This window comes from Artemia sp. Qi Xiang Cuo, chromosome 13, assembly GCF_049724085.1.
Source record: "Artemia sp. Qi Xiang Cuo chromosome 13, ASM4972408v1, whole genome shotgun sequence".
NCBI classification, from domain to species: Eukaryota; Metazoa; Arthropoda; class Branchiopoda; order Anostraca; family Artemiidae; genus Artemia; species Artemia sp. Qi Xiang Cuo.
Genome location: NC_142806.1, coordinates 33,081,280 through 33,099,020, shown reverse-complemented (window position 1 = coordinate 33,099,020; position 17,741 = coordinate 33,081,280). Strand labels below are relative to the sequence as shown.

General features: G+C 35.6%; 1 protein-coding gene across 4 annotated transcripts in view; it reads right to left on the bottom strand.

Moving 5' to 3' along the window:
- The window catches only part of LOC148945209 (cadherin-99C-like), an 80,189-nt gene that overhangs the window by 48,491 nt on the left and 13,957 nt on the right, over positions 1-17,741 (bottom strand). For all 4 annotated transcript variants that reach the window (XM_089099229.1, XM_089099230.1, XM_089099227.1 and 1 more), the window contains exons 4-5: positions 7,538-7,693; positions 2,139-2,267 (exon numbers count right to left, since the gene is read on the bottom strand). In XM_089099229.1, coding sequence (XP_088955355.1) covers positions 2,139-2,267; positions 7,538-7,693 — 285 coding nt within the window. The remainder of the gene's footprint in view (positions 1-2,138; positions 2,268-7,537; positions 7,694-17,741) is intronic.

Genomic DNA, 17,741 nt, shown 5'->3' with positions numbered 1-17,741 from the left:
CGAAAATGGAGATTAAAATGGTACCTTATTATGCTGAGCCATCCTAGCCGAGTGGTTAGCAAGCTAGACTTGAAACCCTTTGTTCGAGGTTCGAGTCTTAATATTGCTGATTATTTTGTTTCCAATTATTAGGTTTCCATCTCCAAATGGGTATGTGGAGTAATCTTGGGGAAGGTAAACAGGAAGGGTGTGTGAAAACACGGGATGGCTGACCCCCTCCCCATTGCACTCCCTGGCTGAAGGGTCATGAAACGTAAATCAGCACCACTGGTAGGAACTGGAAAGTCCAATTCCGTATGCTTTGTTTTTTTTTTACCTTATGAAGCTTCATAGCATTTCCGCTCCAGAAGGTGCCATATGGCATATTACGATAAAGTTATAAAAACAAATCTATAAGAGGAACATTGTGAGAGGCAGTAGCTTTTAACTGAGCCCTTAAAATATCTTTCTGAGATCCTGCGTAACCTGCAAGCCTAGAAGAAAAAAAAATTAAAAAAAATCAATGAAACGCATTTTTCCTCCTTTTTCAAGATGAGAAGACTCAAGGTTTCGATTTATGGGTTTTAGACCTTGCCAAATTGTTTGCCTATCTTAGAATTGACACCCCCGGGATTTTGACCTTCTTTCGCTCAAAATTGGTGTCATGTAGCACAAAATGACAAAAAACGTCACTTTGCTGCTGCACAATTTCTTTTGCTGCTTAAAAGGCCATCATCTGCTGGTGACTGATAAACAATCTTGGTAGTAATTGAAGCATTCATGCCATTATCCGCTGACAATTTGCAAAAAACACGGAACTCACTGCGGCATTCACGTCTTATTTTAGAGCCATTTTTCAAGATGGGAGAGGGCTCGAAACATTTTGTCTAGGGTATTGGACCATGATAAATCGATCGCATCAATTAGAATTTCTATTTCCCATTATATTGGCCCTCTTTACTCAAAAATCCCTATTTTGTGGCAAAACGTAGAAGAAAGTGCCAATTCGCTGTCGCACCATATCTTTTGTTGCTTAAAAAGGTCATCGTCTTCGGTAATTTTTAAAAAAACGTTCGTGACCACTGCACCATTCACGCTTTTGTCAGCTGCTGATTTGCGAATAGACACCGAGTACAATATAGGATTCACATTATACTTTAGAGCCATTTTCAAGATAGGAGGCTCAAAACCTTCTGCATAGGGTTTTAAGTCTTAGATCATGAAAAATCCTTTATCTATCTTGAGATTCCCATTGTATGGCATTTTGACCCTCTTTGGGGTAAATTTGATATTTCGAGGCACAAAATTGCAGAAAACACCACTTTTGCTTTAGCATGATCTCTTTTGTTACTTAAAAAGACCAAAACATAGCAATTTCCTTTCAAATGAGCCATTTCCTAATATTCTACTTCCACTGGTTTGATACGATCACCCCTGGATGAAAAAAAAAGAAGAACCGAGATACATCAGTGCTTCCCATGCAAAAAAGTGATTTTCCTTATTGTTCAAAGTGGGGGATGTGATTCTTCTGTACAGAGTTTTTCATGATCGTGATTCCCATATTATGCTTTTCATTTTGATCTGACACCATCTTTCAGGGACTCCAGGCTTTTTTTGACAATTTTCTGAAGATGTTTTTGCAATAACATTTTACCATTAATTTTAATCGAAATAATAGTTACCATTCCTGAATCAGCTTCAAATAGCAATTTTTTCGCGCTAGAGAGTTTTTTTCCAAACACATTTTTAAGCTTACCGTCACTATGGACTTTGGTTTGCTCTTTGCTAGGTTGCAGCTATTACTCAAACCATGAATGCATTAAAACTAATTGGGTAGTATTGCCAAAGCTTGGAATACTCCATATTTTAAACGAATAATAAATTTCAATCAAAGCACGAATGACCATTTTTGCAGGTTTTGTTTCATCTTTTCCTCAAACTTCTGTAACAGTCTGCTAGTTTTAATCAAATAATTTGTTTTACCGTTAAACCACGAGCTCATGGTTGATATTTGAAATCTTTAAAAAGCTATAAGAGGAAAATGTGAGGGTAATAACAAGAGAAGTTTTCACCTTGCTTCTGTTGTTGTTTTTCAAAAAGATTATTTCTTTTGAATTAGAAAAACTAACTATAACATGAATATTGTTTTAAACAAATACCTGTTCCTTTTCATAGTCTAAAGAGCGGGTTGTTGAAAGTTCTCCTGATACTGCATCAATTCGTATTAGGTCATTGGGTACAACAGAATAAGTTATCATTCCATTTCTTCCTTGATCACCATCTATAGCCTGTAATAGTTAAAATTACTAATAGAATATTTATATATATTATGCCGTGGAAGTTTTTTTGATTAACAGACAAACAAATAAATACATACCGTTTACACAAAAAGAAACGGAAATAATATAAATACTCATTTTCTTAGTTAAGATCTTGGAAATTCTACTACAGGGCATAGGAAATTTAATTATGCAATTCTTGCAATTCAACATCAGATCAGATCAATATGCAATTCAACATCAGATCATTTTTTTTATGTTTCTGGTTTTCCTGAAATTTAAAAATTTTCTTCTTTCGGTAACTTTTGAAGGGCAACTTAAAACCATGAATTTCAATTATTTGGAACAACCACCAAGATAGCCTAGTGTATATTGTTCCCAGAATTCCACTTTTTAGAGTGTTGGTGCTTTTGGCATGGACTAACCTTTTCAAACATTTCACGATAACGAACTGTAAGTAAGGAGCGACCCGGCCCAGTAGTAACCGTAACTCTTAAAAAAGGAATTTCGATAGCAATTAACAGATCAAAAAATTTACTTTTCATGCTGATTCCAATTATACAAAATTCATTAAGTTTCATATTGCCCATCTGAAGCTACGAGCCTGAGAAAATGCGCTTGATTTTTGAAAAAGGGGGAAATACCCTCAAAAGTCAAGGGATTTTTATGAAAATAACAGCTTCAGATTCAGCACGTCAGAAAACACTGCAATAGAGGTTTCAAGGCCCCAAAACAGCCTCTGGGAAAACGACTGTAAGTTATGGAATTTGCCCATTGTTTACATATAGTATTTTTTAATTGGAAAATATATAAAAAAAATTCCTGCGGGGGGAGGGCGAGAATTTTTGGGGGTATTTTTCAATGAGAGGGGAAGGAGATTTCCCTGCCTGATTTGAAAAAAGATCAGAAATTAAATTAAAAGAACAAGTTTTTCAACTGAAAATAACAAGCAACATTAAGACTTAAGACACACATAAATTATTCTGCATATGAGATGGTTCTCTCCCTCCTCAATCCTTCGCTTTAAGCTAAAATTTTACCTTTTCCCCCCAATACTTTAAGAACGACTGCTGAAACATAAGGGTCGTTGATCCGAATTAAAATGTTTTTTAGACACCTATAAAACTTTAGCGTAACGGTCAAGAGATTGAGGAGGAGCTACCACCTCATATACGGCATAATTTAGAATTGTTTAAGTTTTAATTTCATTCCTTAATTTCGTTTGAAAAAAAAACTTTTTTTTCAAATTTGATCACTCATCAAGGACTTGCTGGTATGTTATTCATACAGAATCAACGGTTACGATAGACAATTACGTTTAAGAGGATTCGATACCTTAAAATCATTTTGTGACCATCAACGTCGGCTGACCTTCTCAAAGGCAAAGCGCCCATTAGCGGATTCTTCCGGGGGACTACACACCATCAAGAGCTAATTGGAACCTGTGATTTGACTATGAAATTTGACTGAAAAGACAATGAAATTTTACATCCCCTGTGTCGGCAAGCTTCTCAATCAAGGCGGAGAGAATAACAGAGAACTCCCAAGGCTGCCAAATTAGTCAAATGATATTTCCTTTAAACTTATTTTTAGCGTTTTCCAAGGAGGTATCTTAGAACATCTTAGAAACTACCTTTTCCTAAACTTCAAAAAGAAACTTCTGCTCAGTTTAATCGAAAACACAAAATTCGGACTTTCTAATGATGTAAGTTTATTTAAAACTGAATATTTTTATCTGTGGTATAAAACTGGGAAGTTAAATAGCTTTTCTATGATTTCTAGGAAACTACATATCGGCTTTTAGTTTTCTATCGTTCATCCGGATCATAAGTTATGGCAAGACCGCTCAATCAATTCCAAACAGTTTAGCCACACAAACTAAATAAGTTTATAGTGGATTTAGGCTATCAAATCCCTTAAGCTTCCCTTAAATGAGTTTATTCACGCTTGCTTCATTTACAGTCGTGTCTATATACAATCTATCTGTGGGCAGAAGGCAGGGGCGTCCTGAGGCTCATTTTATTGGAGGGGGGCGACCCCTCCCCCCCGTGGGACACCCCTAGTGGTAGGAGAAGGGCTTGAAACCTCAGAGTGTATTTTTAGGCTCAAACGGTTTAAATTTCAGAGAGATGTGTTTCAGATAAATATAGAGAGGAAAGAGTTAACCTCCTAACCTCCCTTCATTCTGAAGAATGTCTTCCTGAGCCTGCAATGGGAGTGACGGAGGGAGACAGTTCCACTTTTGTTCAAAAAATATTTCAAATGTAACATAGAAGATCCCTTTCATGTGCTGCCCAGAAAAGTGTAGATTGTCACCTAAATACAATTTTTTTGTAGATCTTTTCCCTTGGAAAATCCCTAAAATCACTTTTTCACATTTCATCCCCCTCCTAAAGATTTAGTAGGTACTTTTTTCAGGGGTGATTATCTTTTTCAAGGGACTGTTATGCGCAGATTTAACTTCAATGCAAACAACAATTGTTTGAAGGATAGAATCCCTCCTCCCTGCATTTATGAGAGCCCAAGATAAGAAAGGCCGGTATAGCAAAATATAAGTCAACATCGGCCATTATATGTAGAAAATCAAGCCCCATAAAACAGATATCTAGTATAATATACACTGAAAGGGCCCGATTTTTAAGCTGAATCCCAATATGTACTATCTCTGAATTTAAAGTTCATCCCTCAAAACTTACTAGCGAAAGAAAACGGTCCTGGTGCATTATGCGGACACCGCGAAAGAAGTCAAGTTTGGTTAATGCTATTGAAATAAAATAAAATGAATGTCTAATAGTTTAGAAAAAAATTTGAGTTATATATTTGCACATTAGGGGGGGGGGGTAAAGCATAGCATATATTAAATACGTACCTAACCTAACCTACGTACCTTTTCCCTCCCCTAAACCCCCCAAAAAACAGTTTAAATAACGTAAACGCAATGAAAACCACGCTTTGCATTCAATTTCTCTATAGCGGTCTCTTGCAAATAACCCGTTTGGCGGGTTTCGTCTCTCGTTTCCTTGATACAGTATATAGCTGTGTCCGGATAATGCAACAGCACCAAGAAAAGGTACTAGGTTATAGAAAATATTCTGATCTAGTTTAAAATTGAATGTTATACCGTTGATTACAGCACTAACAAAGCACTAACACAGCACAAACAAAGCACTAACACAGCACTAATGTAAAATGTCTGCGGCTGAGGAGGAGCAGTTAGCCCAATATGCTTAACAATTTATGATCATTTTAAGTTTTAATGTCCTTCTTTACTTTCATTTCAAAAAATTTATTGTTTGTCATTCAATTTCTATTGGTTTTTAAAAGCCTACCGGGGGTTACCCTAATTGTGAGTACGGCTGCCAACCTTCAATCCATACTCTTTACCGATCCTTGTGTTTGAGCCGTCGTTCTCAATGAATTAGGACAAAATTCAAACTTTACCGTCAAGATTGGAGCCAAGGATGGGGTTGTTCCTCTCATGCACAGAATAATTTCTGCTCATTTCAAATTTTAATGTTGCTTATTACTTACATCAAAAAAACTTATTATTTTATTTACTTTCTGTTCCATTCTATTAGCATACACAGGGTTACCATAAATGTAAGAAGGGCTACCGCCCCCTTAAATCCGACTCTTTACATAAAAATTTAACATTTGCGCTGTAATACTTCAAGAAAAAGAGGCCATTTATATGATCATCCAAAATAAACTATTGCCTTCGCAACGTGACGGAAGATTTCGACCCCTTAGGCCTCATATTGCATGCAATAAGAAAGATGCCCTCACCCCTCACGAAGTGTTAGGGAATTTGGGCATAAAAGTGCAATTTTTTGAGGCTTCAAGTATACTCTCCCCACCTAGACAAAGATTCGCTGCCCCTCCTCCATAACTGATTATGTTCAGTTATACATTAGTGTACCTAATTTTATCAAATATCAAGCGAAAAACTTAGTTAAATCACTAAGTAAAATGTTGCATGGACTACGTGACTCTTGATGAAAGGATGCACCTTTGAAACTGGAAAACTGAATTAAAGGTTTTCAATAATTTTCAATCGATAACAATTTGGCGCGTTTAGGGGCAAATTTCAGTTTTGTGACGCGAAATAGTAGAAAACGCCCCTTTGTTGTGGCCAAATCTTTTTGACTGCTAAAGAAAGGCACTAGAATTTCTATTTTTCGTTAGAATGAGTCTTTTTTCGATTTTAGGATTATTGGTTTGATACCAGTGGCGGATTCAGGATTTTTTTTAGGGGGGGGGGGCAAAATAGGTGACTATTTTAGGGGGAGGGCGTGCTTCCCTTGCCCCTCCCCTGGATCCGCCACTGTTTGATACTATCTCCCCTGGGCAAACAAAAACAAACAAACAAATACACGCGCATCCGTGATCTTTCTTCTCGAAAAAATGCAGGAACATTTTTGCAGATAGAAGCTTCAAACCAGTACAATATGGTTCTCTTATACGCTAAATCTAATGGTAGATTTCAATTAATATTACTTGCCTTTTTGGGTTTTTTTCCTCTTTTTTTTGAAAATAAGACAGATCTTGTCATGCTCGTAGCTTTTCATGCGGAATTTTAAAGTTAATGTATTATATATGTTTGAAATTTCAATAAATACGATTCTTCTGATGTGCATATTGCTATGAAAAACTGATTTTTAGAGTTTCGGTTACCATTAGCCCGAGTCGCTCCTAACTCACGATTTTTTACCACGAACAAATTTGATTTGAAATTGAAACATAAAAATTATATAGTAATGGCAAATCAAATTAATATTACTGTTAGAAGAGCCAATACTTCGACAAAAGAACCAGGGCGGGCGGCTACCTAGAGCTTGGACGACCCTTTCCCCCCTTATTTTGGCTTGACGGATTCGTACAAGGAAAAGCGCATAACAGTAGAAAATTTTCAAGCCAAAGGGGTGCCGATCTGACGCTATTGCTAGTAATTATTACTTATATGAACAATGTATCATATACCGTTGTATGTAAGTAAAAATGATAGGTTCCATATTTTATCACGTATTAATTTCAAAGCTCCGTTAAATGTAAAAATTAAATCATGTTTGACAATATTAATGGGTATCCCCAAAAACATGCTGACGCTTTTAAAGATTAGTATCCAGCAAAAAACAACTGAAACGATTAACCTTTACAATGGTGTTTCTTTAATTCTAGCAAATTTTTTGTATTTATGCTCACTTTCACAACTCGAGAAATTTTTAATATTTAGTCTTGCTCTATTAGCTTTTCAACACTGTAGAGACAATTTATGATACCTTGACACGCCCAATATATCCAATTCTTTCGTTTTCCTTTACTTTGAAGACGTAAGGCTGTTCAATGAATTCTGGCACTTTGTCGTTTACATCTTCGATTAGTATGTCAACATTGGATGTCGACGTCAATCCATCACCGTTGACGGCCCGGACGCTCTGCAAGAACAAGTAATTAAATGGCCATCTAGCTTGTATAAATTATACTGTGGTCAATTTAAAGCGAAATAATATATATATATATATATATATATATATATATATATATATATATATATATATATATATATATATATATATATATATATATATATATATATATATATATATATATATATATATAAATAATCTGTACTATAGCAATCAGTCACGGTTTTAGTGTGGGGGGAGAGGGAAAGAGAAGTAGTCCCCGAAGCAGCGTTGAAAACAGGCGGTGCGCCGCAAAAAATAATCAGCGCATCGCCACCACGAAGACTTCAGCGCGCCGCCGAAAATTTCTAGCGCCGAATAATTTTCAGAGATTACCGAGAGGAAAATATAAGGGAAAATCCACTATTAAATAGTACATGCAAAAATTTTGTATTCTCCTCAGAATATTTTGAATTTACTCGTCAACTATGGACTTTAGATTATTTTTCACTGGTTTCTGTCCTCTTCACTACAATAAAATAATTTTTGATCAAAGCGAGTTTTGACTAGCCCTGATATTCCTCGAATACCATCTTTATAAATATTTTCTTCTTTTGGTTTAACAAATACATGCAACAGCTTCACCAAACTTCTACGTTCACTAGCATTCAATCTGCCAGCTCATACTGTAGCTAACATCGGATAACGAGCTAAGACGCACTTTATTTCAAAACTCTTACTACGTTACTCATAAGTGAGAGGATCAGAAGCAATAAGAAGCAATAGTCACTGTGGCGTAGAGAGTGAAATGTTGGGCAGTATCAAACTCCTTATTATGTGAATTAAATACTGGTTATTTAAGTTCTGATGCTGTTCTCTACTTCCACACAATTTTTTATATATTGGATTTCTATTCTTTTTCCTTATCATATTCACTTTAATCCACCATCAGCTTTTACACCAAACCTTAATTTTTGCATTTACAATGCTTCGAAACTGAAAAAAAAAACTTCTTCTTAATATGTTTTAACCTTAAATGCCAATATCATCATATTCGTCATGTTCTTCATTCTTACTGCCCTGACATCATCTGACCAAGCAGTTTTTTTTTCTTTGATGTATGATCATGATTTATGAGGAAATTTAGAGTTGCTGCTCTTTTGAGAAAACCCAAAAGCCACATTCACACAATTGACAGCCCCTGAGATTACAGTCTTCTCTTCAGCCTCAGGCTGTTATGCTTTTATTTTTAGAGGAGAATTCAATGGAAAAATATTATTCCTGGTGAATCCCCCGTATCGTATAGTGCCGAAACCCACTGGGCCGGGGCAAAAAAATTAAAAAAAGTAACTAAAAAGGATGTAATCAAAATAAACAGATTTACATAAAAGCCGCCTAAAATATAAAGTAATAGTCTTTTAGTTCACTATGATGATACTTTACGATAATTGGGTGGTTGGGGGGGGGGGGGGTAAAATTCCATTTTACAGCCTAATCACATGCATAGTCCAAATTCCCCCTTGCTGAAGAGATACTAAAGGTTAAATCTTCTCTCCATATTGATGGGAAGAACCACTCACGAAAATTTGGCCCTTAAAACTACACCTTTAAGAGTTTCCGGAACCCCTTTCCCAAAGAAAGGAGATTTGTGTGAATTGTGTAACTTAATGTATAGAGGCAAACGTGGCACCATGTGGCAATGCGACCTCCAAAATTAGAACGATATTCATATAGCTTTTTCAGAAGTCCCAAGCCAATTAGCTATCTCCTAATTTTCTGCATAAGTTGGTTCAAAATTGATATTTATTTACTTGGAATTACCGTAACTAGGAGATTCTTTTGATGTGCTTATTGGCTTAGTTCCCAAGTGCCCACTCTGCACTGCGTCCCGTGTCACTGCATCCACGACGGAGCGCCCACCGCACGGAGCGACCATGCACGGAGTGACCACCGCTCGAAGTGTCCATTCACGGAGCGTCAACGATGCGGAGCGTCCACTATACAAAGCGTCCACGCTACGGAGCGTCCACAAAGTAGTAGTAAACCACATGCGGTAGTATTTATTAGCTCAGGTTTGGCTTCAAAAAGAGGGCTAGGTTTACGAGAAGGGGAATCTCACAGATACTGGACGTGTTACATTACAAACATAAGATATATTTCCCAGAGAAAGCGGAAAAATCCGCAAGAAAATATGCTCGGATTTCCGCATCCGATCCAATGGAAGTTACGCTGCGAATCTGCACGGAGTGTAGAAAAAAATGAGCTCGTTGGAAAAAAATGAGCGTGGGAGGGGGCCAAGTTGCCCTTTAATTTTTTGGTAACTTAAAAAGGGCACTAGAACTTTTAATTTTTGTTCGAATGAGCCTTCTCACGATATTCTAAGACTACTGGATCGATGCGATGACCCCTAGGAAAAAAAAATAATAATAAAAAAAATAAACACGCATCCGTGATCTTTGTTCTGGCAAAAAATACAAAATTCCACATTTTTGCAGATAGGAGCTTGAAACATCTACATTAGGGGTTTTCTGTTACGCTGAATCTGATGGTTTGCTTTTCATTAAAATTCCGTCACTTTTAAGGGGTGTTTCCCCCTTTTTCCAAAAATAAGGCAAATTTTTTCAGGTTACTTTTGATGGGTTAGACAAAATTTGACGAAACTTATATATTTGAAATCAGCATAAAAATCTGATTTTTTTTTATGTATCTTCTGATATCAAAATTTTGTTTCTTAGGGTTTCGGTTACTATTGAGCCGGGTCACTCCTTACTTACAGTTCGTTACCACGAACTGTTTGATACAACATAAAAAGATACTTACCTTCATTGATTAAATTCACAGGAGGATCAGCTTGGCCAGAATCGAAATTGAGCACGGTATTAGCCATCCTTGTTGGAACTAGCACATAACCTGACATTTTTGGAGAATATTTTACGAACACTGGTTAGATGCGACTGCAATAAACCGGCGAACTCGGCGAATAATACATGGGTTATATATAGATGGCCTTACGGCTTTAAACTAATTCATTCATTTAAACTGATCTTCATATCCGCAAATTATCTGCTTATAGTCAACCAGAATCGAAATTGAGCACGGTATTTCATAAATTCCCGAATTTCCTTTTTGCCGCTCCCAATAAAGATGCCGCTGCTAAAAACAATTGCACCCTTCGATTCCGTAAGACACAAAAACTTAAGCCTCCAAAATCAAGTACAAAGTAAGTAGATAAGTAGATTTAATATGTGGAAGTAGAATAGTCCGAAAATAAGTATTCTACTACCAAAATAAGTAGAAGAGGAAACACTGAGACCAATGTCAAATCTTTCCTACGTTCCCTTAGCTATGGTTGAAAGTACCTCGTACCTCGGAAAAATAGAAGTTAGCTTTACTGAGTTAATTCTTACAAAATCTTCGGTTGATAAGTTAGTCAGAGCTATTAGGCCATGGACCTAGGTTTAGTAATTATATTTTATTCAAAGTATTATGTTTGGAATATTCAATTCAATTCAATTCAAACTTTTTATTTCCTCCGAATACGAAGAGTAAAAAAAAAAAAAAAAAAATAACCGCTAATCAACAGGCCATAAAATTCTTTTAAACTATATAACAACAAGTACTCAAAGGCCTTCAATCAAACTTACCACACAAATTAACACTTCATTCAACAAATAATAAATTTAACACTTAAAATTAACACTTCACAAATTAACACTTCATTCAATCATTAATAAAAAAAAAGAAAAAAGAAATACAAAAAAAAATAAAATAAAATAATCACGGCAGTGTTTGCTTGTTTGTTATGTTTTTTTTCATTGCTGTAGTTTTTTTTATTACCACTGCTGTAGATAAAATAGTCGTGTTAACTGTAAAGCCTGAAGGTCTGAATGCAGATTTTATATATTTTCTGTGTTTTTTTTGTAGAGCACACAATTTATTGTGATATATTAGAAAATTTTTAGGGATTGCATCCTGCTATTTGCCTTGGGTAATTTCTTTGCGTTTTAATTTTGAATTACATAAACATTGATGAAGAGAAGAAACCTGAGGGAATTGTAAAATAGGTACAGAGTAGTCAAAGAAGCAGAATGCAGGTTACAAGACCAGGAAATCCAGACATGGAGTAAGATATACACAACATATTCCCTTAAGGTTTCTTGTACCAGATATGGTGCAAGTAATTTATTTTAATTTCAGTTTTAGAGTTTAATTTAAAGTTAAAATTCTAAATTCCCAGTTTTTTCGGATAAATTAAATTTTCAGGCAGTTTAAGGTTTCACTGTCAGTGGACCCTAAAAACTCTCGCTTAGAAGGAACTCCAGAAAGAACTGAATCACTGCTTCGGGCCACGATTTTGGTCCATGCTCCACCTAGGCATTTCTAAGACCCTGATGCCCCCTCGTGATATTTAAATTTTGTTGGCCAAAATATGTTGGAACGGAGGAGAAGTGTGCATAGCTGTGTTAGCCTCAGGTGGCTTGGGGCTGCAGTAAGCTGTTAGTAGTAGTTGTAGAGTTTATTTTAGGGCTTAAGTTGGTAAAATCTACTACTACTACTACTACAGCTGACAACTCACTGCAGCACCAAGACACCTGAGGCCAATAGAGCTGCGCACACTCCTTTTCCAACTCACTCGGTTTGGAGTTTCAGTCTTCATTCCCCCTCACGAATATCCTCCTTCCTTTGAAATTTTCTTTTTGACTTCTTACACCCCTTTTCAAAGACGCTCTGATTTTCGTTTGGATCTATCTTGATTGTCAGCAAGGAATATTCTTTGCAATCTATCATCCTTCATCAATAAAGCATGACCTAACAATATTAACCTTTATTTGGGCATTGTCTTAGAAAATAGGATTGTACCAAGTTATTTTTTAAGACAAAAAAGAGCTCGTCTGTTGCAACGCAGAAGAAAAAGGTTGAGAACCGCTGAGATAGAGCATCGCCTGTGATTGCTTAAACATTTAACAGCAAAATTACTTGAAAGTGAAGAAATTGTAAACCTCGTTGCTCCTGGCAGGACAATTTGTGGTTAGAGTTTTGTGTTCTGATTCTTGCATTGTTATTTTGATAAATACTATTGACCGTTAGGATTTGCTTTGAGAGACAACAAATTAACATTATGAGCTACTGCTTTTCTAAGCAATGATTTTTTTTTGTCTAGGAATTTAATGCTTGTTTTTTTCTATATGTTTTTTTTTTATAAATTTGTAATTATATAGCTGCAGCACATTTCTTTGAGCCAACAGAATTAACAAGAGTAAATCAAAATGTTTTAGCTTTTTCCGCTTTTGCCGTTTGATCAGAGTAATTAAGTATCGCTTTAGAGAACTGAGAGTTATCATTTTTTGCAAAAGCCTTCTCCTAGATAGTGGAATTTGATCATTGCACGTCTCCTGTCCAAGCCAACAATTGTCTTTTCTTTGCGAGACCAAATCCTCATAAAGGTCCACTGGAACCTCAGGCAAAATCGAGTGATCAGAGTATCAGCCTCTAATAAAAGTCCTGCAACCCTTTCCCTCTCCCAGTCTCTTCAGAACCATTCCGGCGGGGGAAAGTCATTTCAATAACTGTTGTTATTTGACAAGTGTTGACTCAATCTTGCTTACGAGGAGTTTTTTTCAATATGATCCCAGTTGGCAGTTTTGCCATATTGCTTTATTTCCCTCCAAACTGGCTTATTTTGATGGTGACTGGCGGGGCATTTTTTGTATTTGCCTGCCGGCTTAAAACTTGGCTTATTTTATTGTGATTTGGCTTATTTTTCGGCGTGAACTACTTTTTCGGGAAGAAATTATTTTCTTCACCAATCCATATCTCATTTGAATCCAATACTTTTCACACCAAACGGAGCCGTAGTCTCTGTGTGCTCCGAAGGCTAGAAAGACGAACACCTTTAATTAGGTGTTGTTTTATTAGACCACACTGCCGTTCTACGACGAACAAATAAAGTTTCAAATTGGGATAAATCTATTTAGTTAGAAGATGAAAAAACAGGTACAAAAGTCCAGATATTTCGATCAAATTAATGGTATTACGTCGAAAATACTTCGTACATATGAGGAAATGAGACCAATCCAGTAAACAACTGTAAACTCAACATTTGGTTTGCAATTAGAAGACACGAAATCATGCCGCTGCAACCATGATTCTTTTCTGAAACTGAAAATTCTTTCCAACAATACGTTAACCTCAGGCCAGACCAAAATTTGCTGAGTAACCTCTTAGTGTTATTCCAATGACAGAATTTGGCGATATTGGGAACCAGGTGAGAATCTGGAAATGTCTACTTAAGATGGGCTGGAATGAACATTATGGTCTGGTGGATAACTTCCAAAGGACTCCTCTGAGTTCTGGGACCATGTGTTCCAGTAATGTGACCCTATTGGGAAGCCAGTTTTTGAAAATTTGGCAAAGTGAGCGTAGTGTTCAATTAGTTTGCCTATTAGCAATGTAGTTCTTGACAGAGTTTTGTCTATGATGAACAGCATCAAGTCAAAGCTTCGGAATAGAATGGTATTATCAATATTAAATGCAATTTTGATCTTTCGATTGTGGATGTCAGTCAGAGGTCAATGCTGTTCGTTATTTACACCATCGGCCAAAATGATTTCGTTTGACAGTAACACATATTTGAAAAATGCAACTGAAAGTCTTTCTGACAGTGGAGGATATAATTTCAGAACTGATTACGGCTCATTGCAGCCGCTGAAGTGTGGAAACTCGTAAGAGAACTAAATAAAAAACAGGTTTTTTTAATTGAAATTAAGGAGTAACATTAAAACTTGAAACAAACAGGAATTATTTTGTATATGAGGGGGGCTACCCCATCGTCAACCCTCGTTTTACCGCTAAAGTTTTGAAGTCCTATAAAAAATACACCTCATTAAAGTTTAAAGGCCCTTGTCTTTAAGGAGTCTTTCTCAAAGAATTGTAACCAAAAGCCAAACTTTAGTATAAAGAGTTTTAGTATTTAACTACTGGTTTGATACGATTATCCCTTGGAAAAAAGAAGAAAAACAAGACACGTCAATGTTGCCCATGCAAAAAAAAGTGACTTTCCTTGTTATTCAAGGAGGTGATTATAATTCTCCTGGACTTTCAAAGTTCCACTATTTATTTTTTCGAAATCCCCACACATTTGTTTTTGTAATAAACTTTTACTATTAAGATTAATCGAAATTGTGTTTACAATCCCTAAATCATTTTTAAATGGTATCTTTTTTTGTTTGTTGCGCATTTTTTTTAAACGCGTTAGTAACTTTCAGTTACTATGGTCAATGTTCGCTCTTTACAAGGTTACATCTTTCACCCCAACCGTGATTTGCTTTAAAAAAAAATAGGTCAATGTTACTTATAAAACAAAAATCAGATAGAAAAAAAACAACAAATATTCCCCTCGATTCTCCATTTCACACTTTTTCAAAATATAATAATTGCTGTCGTTGCAAATGTATCCCGGCCCTCCCAATGGGGCTAGGTATAACTATATTCTATGCAAAAATCTGGTGATTTTTTTTCTTTAATTAGCCTCTTTTGACATTTTGAATCAGCTCTTAATGAGGAAATTTTCATATAAAGCCTATGGGTTGCTGGTGCGCAATTACGACAGAAGTAATTATTATATTTAGTAAGAAAACTGAATAGGGAATCTAATAATGTATATTTTCATATCTGATTCCTATACGTTACCTTAAAAAAAAAAAAAAAAACAAAAAAAAACCAAAAAAACAAAAAAAAAAAAACAAAAAAACCGTTGTTTGAACTTCGATCAGGTATTTCTAATTAATACGTCATGCTGCCCTCAATGAGAGGCCGTTGGTTTAGCTCCCGCCTTGGATTATGATTTTGTCTCATACCAAGCATTTCAACACGAAAAATTAATGACGAGACAAAGCAGGGATATGGCCAGGATTTATCTCGAGGAGGGAGTCCTTCGGTGACTACATCATTGAGACGAATCTTGACGAAGAAGTGATTGTATGTCCATCACTGCGAAATATGGATTTTATTTTCTTGTTTATTGCACTTAATAGTTTTTTTTTAAAGGGAGAGGATGAATATTAAAGAAATGAGGGGGAATTTAAAAAATTGTCCTATTTCATTTTCTTAATTTTTTTTTTTTTACTGAGCTTCGGAATTCTAAGTACTCATTATTATGTGTATTTTTTTGTTTACTTGTTTTTGCATTAAAAGCCATAAAAAAAAAATCTTTGCAGTTCGTAAGTGCAAGTGCTCTATTTAAAGGTTGTTCTTGAAAACTCTTGATCCGAAAATCATATTGTTTCAAGCAAATGCAAATAAAAATTCTCGAAGACATGTAATAAAAAAATTAAGTTCGTATTGCATATTTTCATTAGAGTATTAATTAAAAAACTTTTTAAACAAAGTTTTTCAAAGAAAAGTAAAGAGCTTTATTTAGCCAAAAATTAGCAGACATAAAGTCAAATAATCTTCCAAGCGTAAAACTACCACAAATCGCTATCAATAAATAAATGAATCTCAAATCGAAAAGGAATTAAAATAAATAGCCGAGTCAAACTCAAAACAAGCAAAACTTAACATGAGTAGGGCTGATAACCCCCATGCCTTCTCAAGGCTAGAACGTAATTTGCGCTTTACTGAAAAAAAAAAATGACCGTCGATGCTCAGTTTAATTGAAATATACTGATATTCATTCCTTAAAGTTTTGAAACATTTTATTTATGAAAGTAAAAAAGTTAAAATATTTAAACGTTTTTTTCCTTGATACCCAATAGCCAAATGTTTTGCTTTAATACTCTTTGTTTTAATAGACGGAGTAGCAGAAGAATTAATAGTAGTAGCCTAAGCTTTAGTGGCAGTAGTAATAATAGTAACAGTAGTAGTAGTATGAGTAGAAGCAGCAACAATAGGATGTAAATCTTTTCTTTTGGTTAGTTCAACATCCCTCACAATAAGCCCTGTTTGTTTCAACTTCACACACCAAACTGTTCCTAAGATATTGCTGTTAGACCCTTTTTACAACATGCATACAAACGGCGTGTTGTGATCAGGACCGTACCCAGAATTTTTTTCAGGGCGGGGGGGGGGGCAAAGATTTTATCAGGGGGGTATACAAAACTTTAAAAACGCATCAAAAATTTGTTTTAGATTCATTTTTGTTACGCTTTTTACGAGTTGGACAAATATTTCGGGGGGGGGGGGGTTCAAACTCCCTAACCCCCTGATTACGATCTTGGTTGTGATTCAGTTCAATTCCTTCCTCCAAATTACTGGAAAATTTTACATTCATACCCTTAGGCATAATTTAATAGTAGTAGTATTGATATGACTAGTAATTACTTTAAAAAACTTTTTCCGCAAGACAAGTTTTTTAAATAAAAGTAAAGATCTCTATTAAGCCAAGAATGAGCAAAAATAAAGTCGAATAATGTCAAGAAATACTCTAAAGTCAAGAAATTACAATAAATAGCCGAGTCAAACTCAAAACGAGCAAAAATTAACATGAGTAGGGCTGATAACCCCTATGCCTTCTCAAGACCAGAACACAATTGGCGCTTTACTGAAAAAAAAAAAAACAAACAAATGACAGCGGATTGTCAGTTAAATTAACATATACTGAAATTTCTTCGCTAGGGTTTTGATAATTTTTCATTGATGAAAGTAAGAAAGGTGAAAACATTTCAAACATGTTTTGTTTTCAGTAAAGCACAAACTGTACTATTAAGAAGTTCACTGGGCCTTTTAATTTCCAATCGAATGAGCTGTTTTCGAAGTTTCTACGACAACAAATGGCCATCTCAAAATTTCTATCAGATGAATTTCGGGAAAATACGAGATGTGGGAGGGTATCCACCCTCTGAATCCTCGGAATCCTATAAAAGGCACTAGAACATCTGATTTCCAATCAAATGATCCCATTCCGGAGTTTTTACGATCACCCTTTCTACATATACCTTATATACCCAAGGGGCCTAACTTATAACCCTTGCCCTAAGGGGTGGGGGGGGCTTTGGGTTGTCATCCTCAAAGTGCCAATGACGCAATAGGTTTTAGACTTTTACATTGAGATAAGGAGGCAAAACCCAAACTCTTGTCT